General features: G+C 52.0%; 1 protein-coding gene across 1 annotated transcript; it reads right to left on the bottom strand.

Annotated features, from left to right (window-relative positions):
* Positions 1–1,448: 1,448 nt before the first annotated feature.
* Positions 1,449–23,144, bottom strand: LOC134433409 (low affinity immunoglobulin gamma Fc region receptor III-like). The gene is made up of 5 exons (XM_063182261.1): positions 23,139–23,144; positions 22,796–22,990; positions 2,716–2,830; positions 2,233–2,487; positions 1,449–1,615 (listed from the first exon to the last, which is right to left on the bottom strand). The coding sequence occupies exons 1-5, from the start codon at positions 23,142–23,144 to the stop codon at positions 1,485–1,487; spliced, it is 702 nt and encodes a 233-aa protein (XP_063038331.1). The 3' UTR covers positions 1,449–1,484.
* Positions 23,145–23,416: the final 272 nt, after the last annotated feature.

A 23,416-nucleotide genomic window follows, 5' to 3' on the forward strand; every position in this document is an offset into this window, starting at 1 on the left:
TGCGTTTCCCATGCTGCCCACAGCACCAAGCCTGCTGCACCTGCCCACCGCAGCCCCAGCCCGCGGCAGCCAGCCCAGAGCCTCCAGTGCCGCAGCACCAGCCCGCAGCCAGCCTGCAGCCATCGCTCGCCCATGCCAGAGACACGCAGGTGCCATCCTTGGAAATCACACCCAGCCACTCACAAAAGCCATGTGGGCTTGCCCTGGCATGCAGCACACACACTCCATCTGCTGAGCTGATGCCCACAGAGCGCCCGGGCTCCTGGCAGCAACGCTGTCCCTGTCTTCTGTTTCTGTCTCTATCCTTTTCCCGTTCTACTCCCTTCTCTCCCCCTTCGGTACAAACGCTTATCCTCCTTTATCAAGAAACTGTTCTCAGATATAATATTGCCACTTTTGTGCTTCATTTTCATCTGAGAAACCTTTCAGCAAAATCTTCCCTGACTCCCCCTTTTACAGTGGGATGGGACAGGGGTAGTGGGAGGGGGAATGGGGAAGCCCTGGGTGCACTGCAAGCACTGTGAGGAGAGAATGGGGCAGTCCCTGAGGGCATTTGGGCACTTGGATGGGGCTGGGGAGCCCCTGCAGGTAGCAACAAAGGGATGGGGGAGCCCTTGGGGGTACTGGGAGAGGAAATGGGGACCACAGGGTGCCCTGTGTAGCCTCTCCCTGACTCATGACCACCTCCCTTGGAAGGATGAGCAATCACAGGAGCCATGGAGGGAGCACTCCCAGTGTCACCCAGTTCCTCCCGCTTGCCAGAGCATCACAACTTTTGGTGTAGGTTGTCATAGATGTCGCTGGGTTCCCATGGTTGCCTTTGCAGCTCCATGTACGTTGCCTGAGGATCCTCCACTGGGAGTGCCAGGGGGTCAAGGGGGGGCCTGTGGGAACAAGGGGGTGTGTGGAAAGGGATGGGAGGTGCTGGGAGTTTGGGTAAAAGGTGTATCATGGCTGGAGGCTGCACTCACCTTTCCTGGTGCTTCCTGACATCTGCAAAGGAAAACTGGAGGGGTGAGTTTGGAGACCCAGGGGCTCCCATCCACCCTTGGGAATGCTGAACCACCACCAGACACACAATTCCTCCCAGGGCCCCCCAGTATCCCTGATGCACCCCCAGTATCCCTGACCCACCCCACTTGCACCAACACTCTGAGCCCCCAGAACCCCGAGCCCGGCAGGGAGGGGGACCCCTTATGGTACCCCCAAAATCCCTGCAGTACCCTCCAACAGCTCCCAGGGCTCTGAGCCATGGTCACTGGGGGCTCAGCCCCTCCCAAGTCAGGGGCTGTGGGTGCAGCCCTATGGCCCCCTTCTCTGGGGGCCTTCTCACTGATCTCCAGGACCCCTGCGCCCCTATTGTCACCTACCCAGGCGGTGCCACTGGTACCAGGCCACAATGACACCCATAAGCAGGAGCAGGAACAAAAAGGCCCCACTCACCCCTGCGGCCGCTGCAAGTAACAGAGGGAGACACATCAGGGTCACCCATCACCCCAGGGGTCCTGCACTCCCTGGTGACCCTGTGTGACCCCACCTGCGTCCCTGTGTGTCCCTGTGTCCCACGGTGTCAGCTCCAGGACACCGGGTGTCATGGTGGCATTGTCCACGGGCACTGTGGGGACACAGACAGGGCTGAGGCCAAAGAAAGGGGCTGGCAGCCGGTGTGAAGGGATAGGGATGGAGGGGATGGGTGTGGTGGGGGATGTCAGGAATGGAGTCACACCTCAGAGGGGAGAGGGGACACTGGGCAGAGGCGGGAGGACCCAACAATGTGTCTGGGAGATATGGAGGTGCCCAACCAGGGCACTCAAGGGGGCTGTGGGGGCTTCCCGTGCCCATGCCTGTGCTCATTCTGCACCGTGACGAGGAGCCGGGCGCTGCTCTACCGCACCGCCCCCCCCTCAGAGCGCACCTGGCAGCTCTAATTCCACAAGTGGGAGACCCCCACGGCGGGCACCAGCAGATGTGGGGACCCCTGTGGGCCCCCCATCACCTGCCCGTCCCAGTAGAACATGTGCAGGAGGGGGGCTCGGGGTCGCAGGGGGCTGGGGGTGCTGAGGCAGCTGAGAGTCAGGGGGACCACAGAGTAGGTTTGGGGGGATCCTCCAGCACTTGCACAGGGAAGAGCTCAGGGAAGGAGAGGGGAGGTGAGGACTGTGACTCTGAGTCTGCTGGGAGGTGTCTTTGGGGGTGTGAGGAGATTGGAGTTCCAGCCATGGGGGTGCTCACCATGCACTGTCACTGTCACTGGTGCTGACCGTGATGGCCAGGACCTCAGAAAGCCCTCGCAGCGGTAGTGGCCGCTGTGGTGCCGCTGCAGGGGTGACAGGGACAGCTCAGTCCCTCTGAGGGACTCTGTCAGCTCCTTCTCGTCCTGGTAAAACCGCATCATGGGTACTGGGCTGTTCCACCGGCCCCGGCAGCGCAGTGTCACCGTGTCCCCCTCCAGCAGTGCCCATGCTGGCATCTGCAGCACCAGCTCGTCTGTAGGACAGGAGACTACCATCTCACTGAGAGGCTTGAGAGAGGTCCTAGGTGGGTCCCCACGGCACCAAGGACATCTGGGTGCACTGAGGTGCACTGGGGTGCAATGGGATTTCCCTGTGTGCAGGGCACAGGCTCTCGCCATGCGGGGGGTGTGAGGCCACCCACAAAATGGAGCCCACCCAGACCTATCGAGGGCCACCGTGATGATTTAAGATTCCCCCTTACCATCTACGACTCTCACGGGGGGGCTGCGCCCACTGCCAGGCCTGTCACATGTGTAGGTGCCACTCTCAGTGACATTGAGGTGGTCGCATCCCACCTGCCCCCAGTGCTTCCCGTCCTTGTACCAGGTGGTGGCACCGGCAGTCCCTGAGCCCTGGCAGGTCAGTGTCACCCGGTCCCACAGCACCGCCGGCCTCCAGGGGGGCTCCACCAGGAGCTGGGTGGTCTGGGCACCTGTGGGTGACAGGAGACACCAGCCTTCCAGGCCCAGTGTGGGACTGGGGACAGCAGGGTGGGGACATGGCATCCCCAAGGACTCACCAGTGAGGCCGAGGGTCTGCGCTGGAAGGGAGAAGGGACATGGCTCAGTGGGGGTGGCACCGTGGGGACAGAGGCACAGAGGTATGGGGGGTGGGGGGCTGTCCCCACCTGTCCTTGTATGACATGGACTCCTTGTGGACAGGGACACTGCAGCCACCCCTTGCTCAAGCAGGACATAGGGACACTGTGGACACCTCTGAACTGAGGATGCCACAGCCACCCTGTGCTGGCACAGGTCGCCCCCACCAGCCCCATGATGCCTCCCCAAACCCTTGTCCCGCCTTTTTTGTCCCCATGTTCCTGTCCCCCTTCTCCTGTCCCCATGACCACTCCACAACCCCAGCAGACCCCATGCTTTGGCTCTGCTGGCATTGAGGACATCAGGGGACCCCACAGTCCCCCTGTGCCCCCTCCCTTCCCCATCCCTGGGATGTCAGGCCCGTGCCCAGGGCACTTACCCCACAGGAGCAGTGCCACCTTCCCGGCCATCCCGGTGTCCCCCGCCATGTGCACTGGCTGTCACTTGCTGCAGGGGGTGACTGTCCCCTGGGTGGTGGCTCTTCAGCCAAAGGGGAAGGAAGCGAGGTCAGGTCTCATCCCCATGCGTAGGTGGCCCTTGGTGGGGGCAGGGTGGCCACAAGCTGGGCACATGCTGTGAGCAGGGTGGGGACAGGATGGGGACAAGCCTGGGTGGGACAAGGTGGGACATGGGGTTCCCAGGACTGGGGGGCTCAGGGCCTTTGGGGAACACGGACATGACTGTCCAGGGGAATCGGGGGTTCCTGCGAATGGGGGTGCTGATGAGGGGTAATCACTGGGGATTCACTGGGCATGGGGGGGCCATGGGAATGGGGGTCGTCCGGGCTGGGGGGACTCAGGGATGGGAGTGCCAGGGGAATGTGGGCTCCAGGGCTTTGGGGTCATGAGATGGGGATGCTGGGGAAATGAGGGATCCCGTGGGAATAGGGGTTCCTGAGAGAATCAAGGTCCTGGGGAAAGGGGCCTTTCAGGGGTTGGAATGAACAGGAGAGGGTTCCTTGAGAATCAGGTGCTGGGACATGGAGGTCCTGGGGAATGGGAGTACAAGGATGGGAGGCCCAGGGGAGGGCGGATGGAAGGAATCAGGGTCCCATGATTGGGATCCCTGGGGAATGAGGGTGCCAGGAATGCGCAGTGGCTTGGTGAGCCTGTGGATCAAAGCTCCTTCCCTGGCTGGATCAGATTTTGGGGTGACCCAGGGCTCAGCAAAGTCCCCCCAGGGTGCTTGTGGTTTGGGAGAGTCATGGCAGGGAGATTCTGACAGGGTCTTGGGTCTGTGTTCCCCCAGCCCCCAAGGGCTTTTCCCCTCTTTATTTCCATTTCCATTATTTTGCCTCTCAATTTCACAAGACCCCAGTTCATCCCTTCATGATCCTGGGGGGAACCTGAGCAGGGAACAGATTGAGGGAAGCCCAGCGTGGGGGAAGCAGGGTTGAAGGGTCTGCAGGGAGGGCTGGGGAGGCTGTAGGGGATGTGGATGTCTGACAGTGCCCCCCCAACACTTTCCTGCACAGAAGAAGGAAGAGGCCTTTCGTGCTGAGTGTCACACGGGGGAGGGCAGATTCTTTCCTGGGAGGGCACAACCAGGGGGTACCTGTCCTGGAGGGACCCTATCCCAGGGGGGACACATGCTGGACAAGGAGCTCCTGTCCTCGTGCATGGCAGCTCTGGGGGGGTCCAGAGTTCTCCATTCTTGCTCATCCCCTGCAGGATCTGAGCCAACAAGAGCAGCTTGGGAATGGAGCCCCGGGCAGGAAGGAGCTCCCAAACTCCTGCTCCTTGAAGCCAGTGGCCATCCAAGGGTGGGACCCAGGCATGGCCCAGCCCCACTGCACAGGGATGGCCATTGCCCAGCCCTGCTCTGGCCAGCCCCAGGTGACAGCCAGCACATGAGGTTCCTCCCGCCTTCTTGGGTTGATTCCGGCAGCTTTAGAGCTGCTGCAGAGGTGAGATTTCTGTGGGTGGAAAAAGGCCTGTCTGTGGTTTGCTCAGCTCTGCAAGAAGCACAAAACCCAAAGGGAGCCGAAGCAGAGGCTCTGGGAGGGCCTCTGGTGGTTTTCAGAGCAGGGCTGGCTGCAAACTGCCGCTGCAGGGGGAGATGTGGGGGAACCAGTCCAGAAATGCAGCAATATATAATTTTGTCCCTGTCCCCAAGACCCTGAGAGAGCCCAAGAACAACTGCAAACCCCAAAACAATCTGCTCAACAACCTGACCTGGACCCTCCTCCTCCTCCCTGCCTTGCTGTGGATGGACAGTGGCTGGATGCCCCACACCCACCACAGCCTCTCTCTCACTGCTCTCCACACCTGGATGGGGAGAGAAAATTGAGCAAAGGATTCCTGGGTTGAGACAAGGACCAGGAGAGATCACTCATCAAATCCTGTCACGGGTAAAACTGCTTATGATTTAGAGATATGAATTGAATTTATTGATGATAAAATCAGAGTAGGATAAGAAGTTAAATAAATCCTCCAGTTATGAACACCTTTTCTCTGTTATGAAGGACTATGTAGTCATTGGCTTTAACTATTGTATCGGTTTTTGCAAATTATCCTGATATAATGCACGTTCTAGTCACTTTTTAATTGTTTTGATACACTAAAAATTGTCTGCCTTTTTACCCTAATCTCAGTGTAGAAAATAGATTTTAATGTGATAAATATTTTATAGTTTAGTGTAGGAAACACATTCTGTGCTGTTCTTGTGAGCCAGCAAAGGCTTCCTTATTATAAGGAAAGTCCTGTATCTCTCCTGAGGAAGACACAATGGTTGTCATCATGGAGACACGATGAAGGAGAGAAAGACAAGAGATACAGACTCTAGCTGGCTCACAGAATGATGTAGCTCCTTGGTCACCCACTGAGAACTTTGTTTCTCTCTTATGACCTACAGGCACTGAATGTGTCTCTTAAGTAAATGTAAATATCTTGAAAAACTATAAAAGCAACATGTTGCTCTAATAAATCTCTCTTTCACACCCTTCTGATGGAGTTGTGGTGTTTTGCTCTGTGTCGCGCTCTATAGCCACATCTGGTGCCCGCCCCCCGTGATCGCAACTGGACTGTAAAAAGCGGAAAGAAAAAAGAGAGAAAAAAGTTGAAGGGTACCCTAAAAATGAGTGAAGGCAGCAAGTATGCTGCAGAGGTCCAGACCTAATTCAGACATCTGACTCAAGGTGAATAATTGGGAAAAATAATGGGACATAATTTATCAAACAAGGAAAGGACTATTTTGTCCACATGGAAAACTTTATTGAAAAGGAAAAATGTTCAAGCTTCTGATTATGCTCTTTGTAGCTTACTGATATGGTGTAAATCACAGGACTTTGAAGCTGATGCCAACAATGCCTTCAGTGTCTGGGCATGGAAAAAGGTTTGGAAGAGACTATGGGAAGTGATATCTAAGGGGGATAAGACGGTTGTCAATTTGGCTACTACCTGGAGACTGTTGTATGAGGCATTGAAGGAATGGAAAGCAGAACAAGATAGTGGGGAGGAACTGGAGGAGCAGGAATTAGAGCAAGAAACTGAAGTAGAGGAACAGGTGGAAGATGAGGCTGAGCCTGTCAATGTATCTCCCCCTGAGGAGGCTGCTGAAGCTGCAGTGGGGGTTCCCCCAGGGTTTGCTATTGTGAGAATCAAACAGCAGGCTAAGACTGTTTCTTGGTATTTATCTCCAGAAGACCATGTTAAACCTGTGTATAGTTCACCTGCTCAGCCATTAATTGAAATGAGTACAAAACCAAAGTATCTTATGCCTGCACAGCAGTTAGCAAAAATGAAGTTACAGAAGTGAAGTGAAAAACAGGCTGGGTCATTGGCCCTTTTGTCTCCCCCTGGGCCATCTGCTCCCCCCTCACCCTCCCCTTGGTCGGCTGCTCCAGCCCCTCCTTTCCCTTGAGCCATCCACCCCTTCTCTGCCCTCCTTTGAGTCATCTGCCTCTGCTCAATCCCCTGTTACACCATCTGACCCCCTCCTCCCTCCTGAACTGGTTGAAAAATGCAATCCTTAACATTGTGTCCTTTTTTGTCTAGTGATAGTTCTGACAATGAACTGCCAGTTAAAAGTACACCTAAAAAGACGCAGGAATTTGTTAGACCTCGTAGCAGATCCAGGCCAGATGTTTCTTGGGCCCTGCCTCCCTGCCAGGTGGCTGTGACTCCTCTACACTCTTTACAATTTTGGGAGCATGTGAGAATGAAAGGAGCTGAAGTGGGAGATTGGAATTTGTTATAGAAAATAGGTCCACCTAAAAGAATGGAGATGGCTGCTGCTGCTGCTGGTGGGCTTGTGGTATTTCCTGTTTTCAAAGCTACTCCTAATTCAGGACAACAAGATAGTCATCAGGTTTTTGCATGGAGGGTTGTACAGGACTTTCAGTCAAAAGTAGATCAGTATGGTGTTAACTCTTCGCAGGTGATGCAAGTGATTCATGTTCCATACGCTGATGTACTCGCCCCTTATGATATTGTTCACCTTTCTAGGATTCTGTTTCAGCCAGTGCAGTATGGTGTGTCTCAAGCTACCTGGAAACAAATGGTTGAAAAAGTAGCATTGGACAATATGCAGTTACCTCAGCACGATCCACATCATGCTGTGGGAGTTGATGCCTTGCTGGGCAATGAACCATTCTCTAACCTGCATTTACAGGCAAGATGGGACCCCCTGGTTCTGGCACAGGCCCAGCAGCTGGGTACGAGTGCCTTACTTAAAACAGGTATATTACCATCCAGCAAGGGGTGAAGGAACTTCTTCTGCAGTTTTTGGAGAGGGGTGCTGCAGCCCTTGAGAAGCAAGTAGAAGATGATAAGTTGAGGTAAATTTTATGCAGACAGCTAGCACAGGAAAATGGGAACGATGATTGCAGGGGAATTATTGATTCTTTACCGGGAGATCCCTTGCTGTCTGATCTTGTAGTTGCTTGCTCAAAGTTTGGTTTGGTTGAGCATAAAATGGCTGCTTTGGCAAAGTCATGAAGTCCTCACCCAGATGTTCAGCTTGTGAAGAATCAGGGCATGTGAAGACCCAATGCCCTCAAACTGCTGGACGATGTGTACACTGTAGTTGGTTTGGTTATCGCCCCAGAGGAAGTTCAAAGACAGATGCCTTGGAAATATTTGGGGTTGATAGTCACCAATACACAAATTGTGCCTTAACCTGTAAAATTGGACATTGAAATTAAAACCTCTGCTGATGTGCAGAAATTGGTTGTTGCAATAGGTTGGCTTAGGCCATACTTGGGGATAACTAATCACCAACTACAACCTTTGTATGACTTACTATCAGGGATAACTTCCTCTACCGATGAGAGACATTTGACCACTGCAGCAAAAAAGGCTGTAGAAGTTGAATTGGCCTTGACATCTGGATTTGTTACAAGGATAGATGTTTCTGTTGGTGCGCAATTCTTTATTTTGAGAGATGATGAAATATCATGCAGATTGTTGTGTCGACGGAATGATAAAAGGGAAGAAAAATTGCATATATTTTGGACTGGATATTTTTATCTTTCAGATCCTGAAAAACAGCTCCAGGTCTGTACAAGCTTTTTGCAGACATCATTATCAAAGGTCGCAGACGCTGCCATGACACTTTAGGCCATGATCCTGTAACTATTGTCATACCAGTACAACAATGGTATTTTGAGTGGTGTTTTCAAAACAATCATGAGCTACAATCTGCTTTATCTTCCTTTACAGGTCAAATAGTATAACATTTACCTTCTGTCATGGTTGGACTCTGATGCAATGCTAGTGCCTCTATGAGAATACCTTCTCTCTGGTGTCTGCTGTGAGATGTGACTAGGAATAAGCAAAGCAGGCTTTTGCTTAGAAATAAAGAAAACTTTATTAAGTAAACTACAAGAAAAGAAGAAAAAAAAACTACAAGGAAAATGAAAACCTTACAAAAGCATTTTTCTCCTCCCCCCCACCAAATTTCTCAATGCAATACATTCTCCTAAATCACTAACTCTCAGTCTGGCGCCACTCTTTAGAATACTCAATCCTCAGTTCATGAAGAGGAGAGGAGTCCTTCTTGCACTATAGGCTTCTCCTGGAAACTCGTTGAAACTTCGTGTGCTTCTATGTCACTCAGCACTGCTTGGAAAGTTCTTTGCTATTGTGACACCTTCCTTCTATGCTTAGTGCTTTCACTACTATTCATGGACCAGAACTGCTTCTAGGGTTGTCTTTCAAGGATGCCTTGTTTCACTCTAAAAAAGGCACAGTCTTTCCTTCGGGACATCTGTCCCCTCTAGTTTTTTCACCCCCTGGGGCTGAGGGGTACCCACACTGAACCCTCCTGGTTCTGAGGCACTGCCTCCCCCTAAATGCAGTCTCTATGTCACAGGAAAAAAAATGGTTCAGTCTATGGCTACACAAGAAAAGTCCGGCCAAAAGGCTACTCTATCATCTCTCCCCTCACTCAAGAGTCTTCTCTACTTTCTTCGTGGCTAATCCCTTCTTATCTCATCGCTTATCTCTCTTCTCATTCAGCTTCAGGAGGATCATCATTTGCAAGGTCTCAATCATGCAAGAAAAGGGTTAAAAATTTCAGTCTATGCTTGTCTTAGAGCTCCGGAACTCCCATGCTGCTCTGGCCAGGCACCTTCTCCCCATGCTCCCCCCTCTTCTCCTTCTGGACCGGCCGCTATCAAATTCAGATGCCGGCTCTCCCTCTCTCTCTCTCCTGGGGAAGAAGGGGGGGGGGGGGGCTGCCCTATGTCTCTTGGTGCATCCTCAAGGGCCTCCTCACCCCCCAATCTCTGTCCAGGCCCAGGCCTACCACATGGCTGCCTCTCCCCCGCCCAGCAGCAGCAGCTGGACGGTGGAGGGAGATCTGACTTCTTTCCCTCGAAGTCTCAAGAGAGCTTCCCAGGGCCGCAGCTCTGGTTTTTAACTCCTGTGTGTTCTCAGAGGTGTGTCCAAACCTCACTGGCTACATCAGGTGCCAATATTAAAATCTGAGCACCCATTGGTTTGACTACAGCATCCCAGAATTCCCATTTCCCTGTCAAACCAGCACACCTTCTCACCCTATTTTGAATTTCACTAAGAGGATTCCTTTTCAGGGGAAACAACTTTGCTCCTCTGTGCCAGGGGAAGCTGTGACAGTTTTTAGCTGTGACAGTTTTTACAGATGGATCAGGAAGAACTGGAAAAGCTGCTGTAGCCTAGAAGAAAGATGACCACTAGAAATATGAAGTAATGGTTCAACAAGAGTCTCCTCAATTAATTGAACTTTGTGCCATACTCTTAGCCTTTACCTTATTTCCTACTTCCATAAATATAGTTACTGATTCTGTTCATGATGCTAACTTAGTAATACAGTTGGACCAAGCTGTGTTGTATAATGTAAAGGAGAAACCATTATTTGTTATGTTGTTGAAATTGTGGACTGTTATTCATAATTAAAAGCATTCTTATTTTATTATGCATATTTGTAGCCATACATCGCTACCTGGATTCTTTGTTGAAGGTAACACCTATGTGGATTCACTTGTGGCTGCCTCAGCAGTAAAAATGGTGCCTAATGTGTTATAGCAAGCTGTTCTATCTCACTAAATTTTTCATCACGGTGCTCAGACACTACAGCAGCAATTTAAATTATCACATAGTGAAGCAAAGTCAATTATTTCTTCTTGCCCTCATCGTCATACATCTCATGTTTCACAATATTACGGTACTAATCCTAGAGGCTTACTCCCTTTGCAAGAATGGCAAACAGATGTTACAAAAATGCCTGATTTTGGCTGTCAAAGTATGTTCATGTTACAATTGACACCTTTTCTCATGCCATGGTTGCCTCAGCATTGGCAGGTGAAACAGCTCAGGATGTTATTTATCATTTTTGCCACACCTTTTCCATCTTAGTTGTTCCATCACATATAAAGATGGATAACAGCCAGGCATATGTTTCAAAGAAATTCCAGGTGGTTTTTTGTGCCTGGGGTGTTGATCATTCCACTGGTATTCCTCATGCCTCAACAGGCCAAGCAATTATTGGACGTGATCATGGTGTGCTGAAGTGCTAGGTACAAAAACAAAAATAGGGAATGCAAAGGGAATCGCCTCAAGTGAGATTAGACAAAGCCATTTATGTCTTAAACTTTCTACGTCCTTTACCTGACTTACATGTGTCTCCTATATTCTCTCATTTTCTGTCTTTGAATTCAAAACAGCCAAGATTTAAGAAAGGTATTAAGGTATGGGTAAAAGACTTAATCACAGAAAGGTGGACTGGCCCAGTGGAATTAGTAACATGGGGAAGAGGATATTCATGCATTTTAACAGAAAATGGACCTCGTTGTGTCTCTGTCCATTTCGTTAAACCTTATTTGGAGCACAAAGAAAAGGACGGGATGGGTAGTTCTACAGCAGAAGCAAAATGAATAGGTAATTGCGTTGATTATTAGGTGGATGGAAGCATGGACCCTCAAGGAATGTATGGGAAAGACGGTAATTCAAGACAGAGTAAAGGGAGTTACAGGCTTACCCTGAAAATCAAAAATTTAAGGTAATGGATGTTACTTTTGCTTCTTTTCTTTGAATTCTTTTATAGAGAGGTTGGTAGTACTGAGAAATGTGTCTTATACCATTTCCTTTTGCAGGGCACACAAAGTTCCACAAATAGGGGAATTTGATGTACCTCAGGGAGAAATGTTGCCTTTGCATAAGGGTTGAATTAGTAGCTGAAGTCCAGACTTCGAGCAACTAGGTTGGTTATGAGAGCAGCAACCAGTTGTAAAGTTAAGTGGATGCTACTTGGTTCTAAGTGGTGACTAGGCAGATGACTTGGTCTCTGATTCTGTGTGGGAGAAAGTTATTTGATTAGAGGTGAAGGTGTCATTCTGCTACAAATGTGTCATCTGAAAATTGTGAGGTCTGTAATGGTATTTGAAGATCTGTTTTTATGGGCCTTGTTTGTATATGAATGTTAGGATTGTGAGGGTGTGTGTTGTGGAGTTGGAAGAAGTTGGTTATCTGTAAGTGAATGAAGAATGGATCCTCTGTCTGCTTGGATTATTGCAAGGACCCTGCAAAAGTCCTTAGCAGTTGTGTTTGTGGGTCAAAGACAAAAAGGGGGAATTGTAGGAAAGGCATTTTGTGCTGTTCTTGTGTGTCAGTAGAGGCTTCCTAAAGATAAGGAAAGCCCCGTATCTCTCCCGAGGAAGACACTGAGGCTGTCACCACAGAGACATGATGAAGGAGAGAAAGTTAAAAGATACGGACTCTAGCTGGCTCACAGAATGACGTGGCTCCTTGTACACCTACTGAGAACTTTGTTTCTCTCTTACGACCAATGGACACTGAATGTGTCCTTTAAGTAAATGTAAATATCTTGAAAAACTATAAAAAACTATAATAAATCTCTCTTTTACATCCTTCTGATGGAGTTGTGGTGTTTTCTGCTCTGTCTCGCTCTATAGCGACACCCCAACAGTGCCCCAAACCAACCCCTTCCTGAGGTCCCCCCTCTTCTTCTCCAAGTGTCCTCTCTCTGAACCCCCATCCTTCTTCAGGGTTCCTTTCCATACCCCTCATCTCTGCGCCCCCTCGCCCTCACTGGGGTTCCCCTGCCCCTCCCTGACACACCCCCAGGTCCCTCACTGTCCCCTTCTGTCCCCCCCTCCTGCAGAGGTCCCACACTCAGGGGTCCCCCAGTGGGCGCAGTCCCCCAGGGGCACAGGTGGCACTCAAGGACCACCTGGTGCTGAGCTGTGTGGTTGCTGCTGGGACAGGTCCTCTGTCCTCCTGGCACCGGGAGGGCTCACGGGCACTGCCAGGCACTGGCCCCCACCTGGAGCTGCGCCATGTTGGGGACAATGACAGTGGCCAGTACCAATGCTAGGACAGTGTGGCTGAGTGTCCTCTTGAATGTCACCTTCCTGTGTGAGCAGGACCCTCAGGCTGGGGGTGACTCCACCCACAGCACCCCTATTCCATATTGCCCAGTGCCCTCAGCCCTCTCTCTGTCCCCGCAGTGCCCGTGGCCAATGCCACTATCGCCCCTGGTCCCCTGGCACACCAGGTGCATGCAGGTGATGCCGTGACCCTGCGCTGCTCAGTGCAGGTGGGCTCAGCACTTGTCACCTGGCTGCACAAGGGGCAGGAGGTGGCTCGGTGTCCCCTCCTGGAGCTTGGGGACATCGATGTGAGACATTCAGGCACCTACCAGTGCATTGCCACCAACCTGCTAGGACAGGACGGGCACTGTGTGTTCAAGGCACTCACGACTTAGGTGGTCCTGGAGGTGACACCTGGCTCACCCTGTGTCACAGGTGGGGTCACGCAGGGTCGCCGGGATGTTCAGGACTCCCAGGGTCCAGGGTGTGTCCCCTCTGTCCCCAGCAGTGGCTGTGAATATTGGCAGGACCCTCCTGTTCCTGCTCCTGCTCGTGGCTGTCATCAGGGGCTGTCACTGGTGGCACCACGGAGTGAGTGAAAATGGAGGGGATGGGGGTTCTGGAGTGAGGAAAAGCCCTCAGAGTGGGGAAAGAGATGGGCAGCACCCAGGTCCCCTGAGCTCAGGGAAACAGAGCCCAAAGTGACCTTGGCTGGGCAATCTAGGAGAATATAGAGGGTCTTGGTTCTGCTCCAGGGCCATCCAGAGTGGGCTTTGAGGAAAATTGGGATAGCACTTGGACGTCCAGGGGGGTTTGGAGAGCTTCCGGAGGGCTGCACAGAGATGTTGGGGAGCATTTTGGGGTCCTGGGAGTGTTCGGGGATCCCTGCCAGAGCGGTGCCTGGAGATAGCCACAAGCCCTGTGCCTGACAGGAAGGGCCATCCGTGTCCTTCTGCCCATCTGCTGCTGGCTGCAGTGCTGAGGGCTCCCAGGTGCCTCTGGATGGGGCTCCTCTGCAGCTGCTTTGGGGCTGCGGCGCTGCTGCCGGCAAGTTTGGCCAGGCTGGGGGAGACCCTGAGAGGCCGAGGCACTGCTAAGCCCTGATCAATTGGCTGGCAGAGGCCATAAGCAGCCCCCTGGCAGCCGCCTTGATCCCAACAGCCGGCTGCTCTGGTGCTCCCAGGTCGGTGGCCGGTTGCAGGGACCCCCTGGAATCAGGCGTAGAACCCTGGTCCTGGCCTTTCAGGGCTTTGAGGCCAGCTGTTGTGGGGCTGGGCGTGTGCCCTCCCAGTGCTCCATACTGGAGCCCCCCGCCCCTCAGCCTTAGGCATTGAGTTCCACTGCCTGATATCCAAGTCTTGTTCCTCTTGCTGTGGGGAAGGCCGAGCTCTGCGGCTTTAGGCCCCATGGAGCCAGAAGAGCAGCAGCTTTGAGCCCACAGGGGCCACAGAAAGGCCCTCTTAGACCATGGACATTCCTGTCCTTCCCAGGCCAGGCACACATGAGAATGCAGCGGGCACCTTCAGGGTGCCACGCTGGCTTTGCACTGGGCCACCTCCCTGTGCTGTGCACGGCTGGCTCTTTGCTTTGCTGCTCTCGGCTTTGTGTCGTCGCACTCCTCTGGCTGCCTGCAGCCAGGGGCAGCCCTATCAGGAGGGTGAAAGGCCCCGTCTCTAACATCTCAAGGGGGAAATGGAGCTCTCCCAGCCCTCAGCCCATGCTGTAAGCAGAGCAGAGCCTTTTCCCCAGTCCCTATGGCTTTCTGCCTGCTTCTGGCCCCTGGCCACCATGACCCACTGCACTCGCTCTAAGTCACCTACAGCATGGCTGGTGCCTCTTGATTTGCCAACCCTGGGATGTGAGGCTCACTGAGGGAAAGGTGGCTGTCCCAATGCTGAGGGCACACGTGGCTCACTGAGCAGACTTGAGGCTTCCCCAGCAGCTTGCAGGTGCCTTATGTGTCATGTTACAGTGCTTGTGCTCCTGCCTCTTCCTGTCCCTCTTCTCACCCTCACCCAACCTGCACCCTCTGACCTCCCTTCAATAAACCCTGTTGCATCAGACACGGTGTCAAGAGCCCTCCTTCGGCTGCCGGTTGAGCGCAAATTACAACCTCCAGGCCTGGGAGCAAGGTGGGCTGGGGGAGCTGGTCTCTCTGACCAAGAGGGAATGGCTCTCGACAGCACCTGCCCATGGACATTCCCCGCACCAAATAAAATCATCTCCAAGTTTAGCTAGTAAGCTAGTAAGGTATAAACCATCAATTGCCTGGAAATCTGGCACTAGTCTCTGAGTTCCATTAGGTTTCTTTATTGCTGATCTAGCAGTATAAAATTTTGACTGCCATTCTTCCAATAGTCCTGATGTCAGGGATTTAATTGACTGTTGTCTCTATTCCTTTCCTAGCTTCTAATCTTCAAGGGTATTGCTTTCTGACTACTGCCCTAACTCTTGTCTGTAGCTCAATTTTCATAGGGTCTGCTCGTTTTGATTTTCCTGGGCTATCAGTATCCCATACTCTTGGGTACACCTGATTCAATACTTGCTCTAACTAGTTATTCTTGTTTGTTGGTCTGGTGTCAATTGTCAGTCCTACTGCCAAAACCGCTCATTTGTCTTCAGGTACCTTCCATTGAAGTTTTCTTTTTCTAAATGGAACTGTTGCTTCTAAATTTTCAAGCAAATCCCTGTATAGGACAGATTTGGGTGAGTTTGGTAAAGAAAGAAACTGATGTATTCCCATGTTCTTCTTGATTTTACATCAAAGTGGTTTCAGGACGAGTGCATTTTCTGGCTGCCCTGTAGTTGCTCCTATTGCTTGAAGATAGTTTTCACTTTTGGGTATCAGTGCTTGATTCAAGAGTGAAAATGTGTCTCCATTATTTCTTAAAATTTCAACTTCTTCATCATTGTTTAGCTGTATTTTAACCGGTGGCCTGCTAGGGTAAGAATTGCCAGTCTCGTTCATTTCTTATCATCTAGAGTGGCTGCAAGAGTTTTGTGTACTTTGTCTGCTAACTCTGGGCACTGGCCCTATTTCCAGTGTCCTGATTTCTTACAAGATGCACATTGATTTGGCCCCAGCTTGGTCTGTGGCTGCTTTGAACCTCCTCTTCCTCTGCTATTTTCGCCCCTGCCTCTGCTTCAACCACGCCTACATCCGTCCTCTCCCTTGTGCTGATCCAGAGCTGCCACCATGGCTGCAGGGAGCTCTTTTTCCCCTCTCTTGACTATCGTACACTTTCTACTTTTGATGTAGTGTCTAAAAGCTTGCGTGACTGCTCAATGTTCTTCGAACACTTCTCAAACTGAGATGGGCTTGGTGCTGTGACCATTTCCCTGGGGTGTTCCAGTTCCTGTTTATTTATCAGTTATCGTAGAATCATTTGTTTTCATGTACCCCGTATTTTCCCCAATTTGGTTTACCCCTAGGTTTTGCCCTCTCTCAAAGCTGTCTCTCATGCCATTCCCCACTCTTTGTTCCAGCTCCTTACTGCCTCTCAAGATAATCCAGCTCTTCATTCCTGAACCTTCCCTGTCTCTTTTGCCTTGGACCAATCCCTGACTGCACCACCCCTTTGGAATTCCTCCATTGCTGGAAGCCCCACAGGCCCATGTGACCTACCCTCTCCTCCCATCTGTCCTAATTAGTCCCAAGCAACTGATGGGATTGGGACTTCCCAATGCAGATTCCTCTTCCCCTGCAGATTCCTTATTGCTCAATCGTTTGTATCCACCCCCTGAGTTGTACCCCGATAAAATCCTGTGCACAGAAGTGCTGGCGGCTCTTTGCTGCTGAATCCTTCCCTTGGAATAAACCTTGGCCTGTGGAACCTCACAATTGAGGAGCCTCCTCCTTCTCTTTGGCCTGCTCCATGCTGCAGTTAGGAGATCCTGAACCACTGAGCAGTGGCTCACGAGGGTCAGCCGCGGGCAGGACCCAAGCCTTGGCCGTTCCCCACTCCTGGCGCAGCGCCGCAGTTTTCCCAAGAGCCAGGCCGGGCTCCGCTGGGCTGCGCCAATGGGGAACCCATCCCTCTGCCCGACAGTGCTCCTGGTGAAAAACCTTGATCTGATAAGGAAATGAAACTTGCCCTGTCCCAGCTCCCTGCCCTTTTCTCCAGTCCTATCACTGGTCCCAACAGTGATGAGAGCTGCAGCAGCCCCTCTGATTCCTCTCAGGAGGATGTTGAAGACCACAATTGTGCCCTTTACTCTCCTGCAGGCTGAACAAAGTGGCTTCAGCTGCATCTAGGGCTTCCCCTCCAGGCCACACTCCATCCTTGCAGTCCTCCTTTGCATTCTGGCTAATGGTTTCATATCTTTTGATATTGTACTGCCCAAAACTGCGCCCATCCGCTTCCAGCGCTTCTCTTGGCTGCTGCTTCAGGGTGTGGGCACCATCATCAGACACACAGAAGAGCTTCTCTTCCCAGAGTTGTCCTTATCCTCTGCACTTCCACGTCTCTGCCTTGATGTCCGCTGGGGAAGTTGCCACTTTGTGGCCGCTCATTGCTGTGCTCAGAAGGGACACAGTTTTGTTTGGACATGAGCTGCCAGAGCAAGACATGCAGCAACTGAAGCTGAGAATAGCAGAGGCTGGGGAGATGCCATTTTTTCCAGAAGGTGGGAAAGAGAGTGAGAAAAGCACAAGGAAATTTCAGACTGTTAACTTTGCAATCTAATTGCCCTGGGAAACTCAGCAATGGATGGTGCTCTGGTGCTACTGCCAACGCCTTCCATGAGAAAAATTCATTTCAGGAAGGAGCAACATCATCTGACAGAGACCAAGTATGCCAGCAGTTGCTCCAGGTGCTCCTGCCATCAGCCCCTGTAGGAAAGAGGCACAGCCCCCAAGGCACATGGCCTTTGGCTCTTTCTGGCACAGAAGCCCCCCAGGGGCACAGGTCTCTGGGGCAGGAGACAGGCACCAGCCCTGCCAGGGCTCGTGGGGGGGCAGGTCTGCTTGGCCAGTGACTCTGCCACACCTGCTGATGTCAGCGCTCCACAGGCCCCAGGCTTCAGAGCAGCAGTCGTGCCCGGGCCCACATGTTCCTTGTGCATGTCACACCGGCAGCTTTAGGACTGCCATCAGCCGGGACGTGTCCCAAGGAGGCTGTGCCAGCTTCCCTGCAAGGCCCCTTGCCCTTCCCGGAACGGCTGCGTTGGCAGCCCTGGGGGCTCGTTCTGCTGCCCTGAGCCCACAGAGCATGGCAGCGTTTGCTGATGCTCTGAGCCATTATTAAAGATCCTATCGGCCTTGCTTAGACTCCTGGGGCCAGCCATTCCTTCCAAACTGGGCCACTTTTGGTGGGCTGGGCGTGGCCCCACAGCAGGCGGCAGTGTGTGCAAGGACCCTTGGTGACAGGTGCTGCACAGCCACTGTGACATGGAACAGGTTTCCAAGGGCCCTTTGTGACATGGGGTGACATAGGAGTTGGAGGTGACAAGAGCACGCCACAGTGCTCAGAGCACGCGACGGGACAGGACAGGACAGAGCGGTGCCGTGAGGAGCCCCTGCACAGCGTGCTCATTCGTGTCCCATCCGGAGCTTTTCTGAAGCCTTGTTCCTGCAGCTGAGCTCGAGGCCAGACCACAGGACTTGCTGAGCCATGGTCTCCCTGAGGCTTCTCTTCTGCAGGTGCCCTTGAGGCCATATCATAGTCCTTGTCAGGAGTCCCCTGTCCTTGTGGCAGGGGCCCTTGAGACCAAGTGCAGGACTTGCTGTCCTGTAGCCTTCCTGATGCTTCTTACTTGAAGGTGCCTTCCAGGCACCACTGCAGGACTTGGTGACTTGGAGCTTTTCCAAGGCAACTGTCCTGCAAATAGCCACAAATCCAGGCAGAGACATGGAGCAGAGACACCCGGCAGTGCCTGAGCTGGCCTGGGTGGAGGAGGAGGAAGAAGGCCCTGGAGCTGCCCCGGCACAGCAGAATGAAGAGGTTGTGCCGTTCCAGCCACCGCAGGAGGGTGAGTGGCAGAGCTGGACCACAGGACTGGTGCCTGCTGCCAGCTTGGACCCCATGCCGTGCCGTGCCATGCTATCCCCTGGGGACATGCCCATGGACAGGACGGAAGAGGGGCCGGGCAGACACCCCGCAGTGGCCGTGCTCCATCCCCTGGGGCATCCTGGGGCTCTCTCTGCCTGGGGATCGCAGGACTGGGCGATGTTCCCCGGCCTCTCCCGTAGCCTCTCGTCTCTGGCTGTGCTCACTCTTTGCCAGATGCAGCCCTGGAGCACACACAAGAGCAGGAGTCCAGCCGTGGCCGCTTCCGCAGAACAGCGCAGGTACCTGCAGCCACCCCCACCTGGGCTGGGCCTGTTGTCCCTGCTCAGCCCAGCACCGTGTGTGCAGCACTCCATGCAACATCCCCGGCTTCTTGCCCTTCTCCTACAGTTTGTTTGCAACTTCCTCAAGAGAATTGAGGAGGAAGAGACCATCGCCACGGGCCTAGGCCTCAGACCATACTCACCCATCTTCCTCAGCAAGACCAGTGCTGCCCTCCTGTGTATGCTTGTAGAGGAAAATTTTTACACTCCAAAGCAAGTAAGCAGCCTGTGGGCAGGCTTTGATCCTCCCAGCAATTGCTTGGCCTCCCAGTCCACGCATGCTGCTTGCTGTGAGCCTTTCAGGCCACATGGCAGTGGAGTGGGAAGGGAAGCACTTCTCTGGGGAAGCTGGGAACATTGCTCCCTCTGGCAGCTTTCCAAGTCTCCCCGTGCCTTCTCCAGGTGCCTGCCATGGTGAGCTACATCCACCAGTGGCTCATGGCCAATGATTCTGCTGAGCACAGGCTGGACAAGATCCTGCTGGATCTCAGGGAAGCACAGCCAAATGACGCAGTCATCACGCTCCTGCGTGTGGCCCCATCCTGTGACAGGTATGGGGCCCATCTGCCCACAGGGCTCAGGCCTCCCCAGCCCAACACCCTGCACAGCCTGCCCCACGTGTCGGAGCAACAGAGAGTTCCAGGGCCCTCTGGATGCTCCCTTTCCCAGCCCTGTCATGTCAACCCCTGAGTCTGCTGCCATGCTCCCTTGCCACCTCTCAGGGCTCTGTCCCCACAGGGCTGGGCTGTCTGGCTGCTGCTGGCAGGGGTCAAGTGGGCAGAGGCAGAAATGGCAGCCAGCTCAGCTGCCCCCAGTGCTGTGTCTGACACCCCCCTGAGACACAGCTCTAACCCCACAGAGCTGCCATGGCCATGTGAAAGATCATCATGGGCTCAGCCAGGACTGCAGAGCCAGTGCAGCTGATCCTCCTGGATGTGCTGGGGAGCTGGCCAGAGTACAGCACCTGCACCTCCAATGGGGACAAAATGGGTGTCTTTGCCCTGGCTGTGAGTTTCTGACACTGGCCTTTGCTGGCCCCAAGGCTGCCTCTCCAGCAGCTCTCCATCCTCCTTCCCCCACTGCATCTGCCTGCCTCAGGCGCTGGCCTGAAACCTTGCCCAGGGGCAGCTTCAGGCCCACCAGGCCCTGTGCTCCCCCTGCCATGGTCTCTCCTGGCCTCTCCCTGCCATGCTCGGGCCCTGCCACACACACACCTCGGCACTGAGCGCTGTCTCGGGGGGCTTTGTCCTTTGCAGGCAACTGTGGTGATGTGGAAGATCCTCCAGGTGCCCTGTCTCCCACGGATCTTGAAGGTGTATTTCTGTCGTAGGAAGGAGACCAGGACACCAGATGGTTCATCACAGGTCCAGTTTATTAAAGAAAGCATCAAACACTTATACAGCAAATAATAAGCTCATGAATATTCTGTAAGCCAAGCAATCTATTGGTTAAACTATACCATTAACTCATTCACATTCCTTTGGGCCTACGTTCTCTACTTCTCACACCTCGCTGTCCATTTCTTTATCATACTCCGCTAGGCCCAAGGACACGTTATCTTTGCAGGTGCAAGATTTGGAATTAACCACAGTCTTGTACTTTTACATTCTTTAGCCTGCTACTTTCTCAACAGACACCCTGCCTGCAAAAAGGCCTCTGCCCTAGTTAGGACATCTTTACCAAATTAATTCGGCTGTGTCCTCTCTCCTCAAGCCACTCTTTGACAAAACTCTCCACACTTCCCCCGTTTTGTTCCTGGGCAAGAAGGCTAGTCTGCCAGGTTCTTTCTATCATTCGGCTAACCATATTTTGAATACAATTAAAAATACAAGGCAAAATAAGCAAAAGCAGCAAAATCACACCCAGTAACCCTATAGCATATATCACAAGGTTTCTCAGCCATGGTCCAAGTCCTAAGCTTTTAAGCCATTCGTCAATTCCTAAACCCTCTTCTTCTTTGAGATTGTAAAGTCCCTGCTGTAATTCTTTTATCTTCGCATGAATAGACACAGAGTGATCAGACAAATTCATGCAACACATTCCCTCAAACTCTTCACATCCATGACCTTGTGCTAAAAGCAAAAAATCTATAGCAGCTCTATTTTGCAAAACAGCATGATTAACACTTTGCACATCTGCGGTTAGCATATCTAAAATTTGTGACGTCTTGTCTAGCTCATCCTTTGCCCAGCCTCCCAACTTCTTTGCTAAGTTCATAGCTTTATTTGCAGCTCCTCCTGGCAAGATAGTTGAGACTACCACTTATTTAAACTCACTCCAAAACCGTGGGCCTCCTATCCGGCTGCAGTCTAAGTTATGCAGGCTGCGTCTCCTCCTGCTTGAATTTTGACTGAGTTGCATTAATGAAGACACACTGGGGTGAAACAATGACAATTTCCCCAAATAGCAAGGTCCACCCTGTGGCCTGACTGGTATACCATTCCAAGCTCTGTCTCCACAGATTAGAAATATCCCTGCGGGTAATTTCCTCGGTGACCTAATGTTAGTGCCTTTACATTGGCTATAAACCTGTTTGGATACTGTATCCAAACTAAGGGATGAATCCAGGGTAGCCCATACATCTCTAGGCCGATATAAATTCTGTGGATCTGAGGGCTCAAAACTGAACCATCTGCCATTTGAGGTGTTAGTTATACTGGCGTTTGCACTTCCAAAGAGATCTAGCTCCTCTGGAGGAGAATGCAGGGTAGTATTAAGCGATAAGATTATTAAGCATTGGCGGTAATCGTCACTTTGACCTGCGGTGTAACCTGGCGTGGATGGTTTAATGTTTGTCATATTGCGCATGCATAGAGTTTGATTATTGATCAGACTGCAAAATTCCCGAGGAGACCACACTGGAAGACCCACCAAGCATGTTCAAAATGGATTAGTAACCCCCCCTAGGCTAAGACAAAGCGAAGATTGGTTAGTTTGATTAGCAAGCGTTATCCATATGTTATCTCTTGGCTGATTAAAGCGCATTACTTCTACTGCCCCATCCGCCACAGCACTGAGCAGTATAACAAAAATAAGCCTCATTTTTCTGGTTTCTTTCTCGCTCTCCTTTTCTTATCTGTCTTTAACCTCACTGATCCTAACTCTTGCAATCTAAATCCCTGAAGACTCTCAATGCAGGAGTCCAATGCCTCATCAGGATCTCCTTTAATGGGTCCTATTACAGAACGCTGTGTTAAAGGCACCAATTTTCTACACCTAGCAGAAGCTATGTATGACTTACTTTGAGCCTTAACTCTTTTCACAATACACTGTACCTCCCACCGGTAGTAGGCCAAGATTTTCTGCTCAGGAGACTCGTAAAGATTTAAAGCTAGAGCCGTATCTAGCCCCGTCTGTCTCCTTACTTCCCTTTGCCAGTCTTCCCCCCATCTTCCCCCCATGTGTAGTCATGCTTGCAGGTGTTACACCATAAACCCCACATCCCGGACTGTTCCAACCAAAAGGTTTTACCACAACCCCCACAATATAAAGCTACCCACGTAGCACAACAGGGGCTGCGACACTCAAGGCAGCGTTCCCTCACTGGTCCTTTTATGTAGAAGGTTGATAGTGCTTCAACCGTGTCAATCAGCTCCTTGGCCGTCCGGTAGCGGCGTGTCACTTCTCTGTCCACTGCTTTCGAGTGTCCCCTCAGTTGCAGCAATAAGGGTTGTAAGATCAGCGGCAGCTGCTTCTTCAGGTGCTCCTTGTCCCCCTCTGTAAGGTTGTTCACCAGATGCTACATTAAAGACAGGTTAAGTCCACTTGGCAGGCACCCACAAAGACCCTGTTGGTGAGGAAACACAAAGATATCCCCGGCCCCAATATAACACTTTTGCGGGTTTTTCCCATATCCCTGTGCTTGGGTTCTTATACTTCACCCAGACCTCCATTTCCTTAATAGTTTCCTGACTTGATCTCAGGTGATGTTTAACTGCAGGGGGGGCATTGTTCTCCCCAAAAACACATCAATGATTGATCACATACAAAACCTTAGTCAGGCATGCTTGTGGGTCCTTTAAATCCTGGTGTTTGTCAATATATTGTTTGAGGGTACCATTTGCTCTCTCTACTATCGCCTGTCCTGTGGGGGAACGTGGAATACCTGTCACATGCTTGACAGACCATTGGTCCAAAAACTTTCGGACCCTAGCACTTGTGTAAG

This window comes from Melospiza melodia, unplaced genomic scaffold (assembly GCF_035770615.1).
Source record: "Melospiza melodia melodia isolate bMelMel2 unplaced genomic scaffold, bMelMel2.pri scaffold_18, whole genome shotgun sequence".
Taxonomy (NCBI): Eukaryota; Metazoa; Chordata; class Aves; order Passeriformes; family Passerellidae; genus Melospiza; species Melospiza melodia.

Excerpts from the sequence above, each read along its gene's own strand:
- LOC134433409 (XM_063182261.1), bottom strand. Across the intron at positions 2,488-2,715 it reads CCCCGTGAGAGTCGTAGATG|ACGAGCTGGTGCTGCAGATG; the intron begins GTAAGGGGGAAT and ends CCTGTCCTACAG. Across the intron at positions 1,616-2,232 it reads AGTGACAGTGACAGTGCATG|TGCCCGTGGACAATGCCACC; the intron begins GTGAGCACCCCC and ends GTGTCCCCACAG.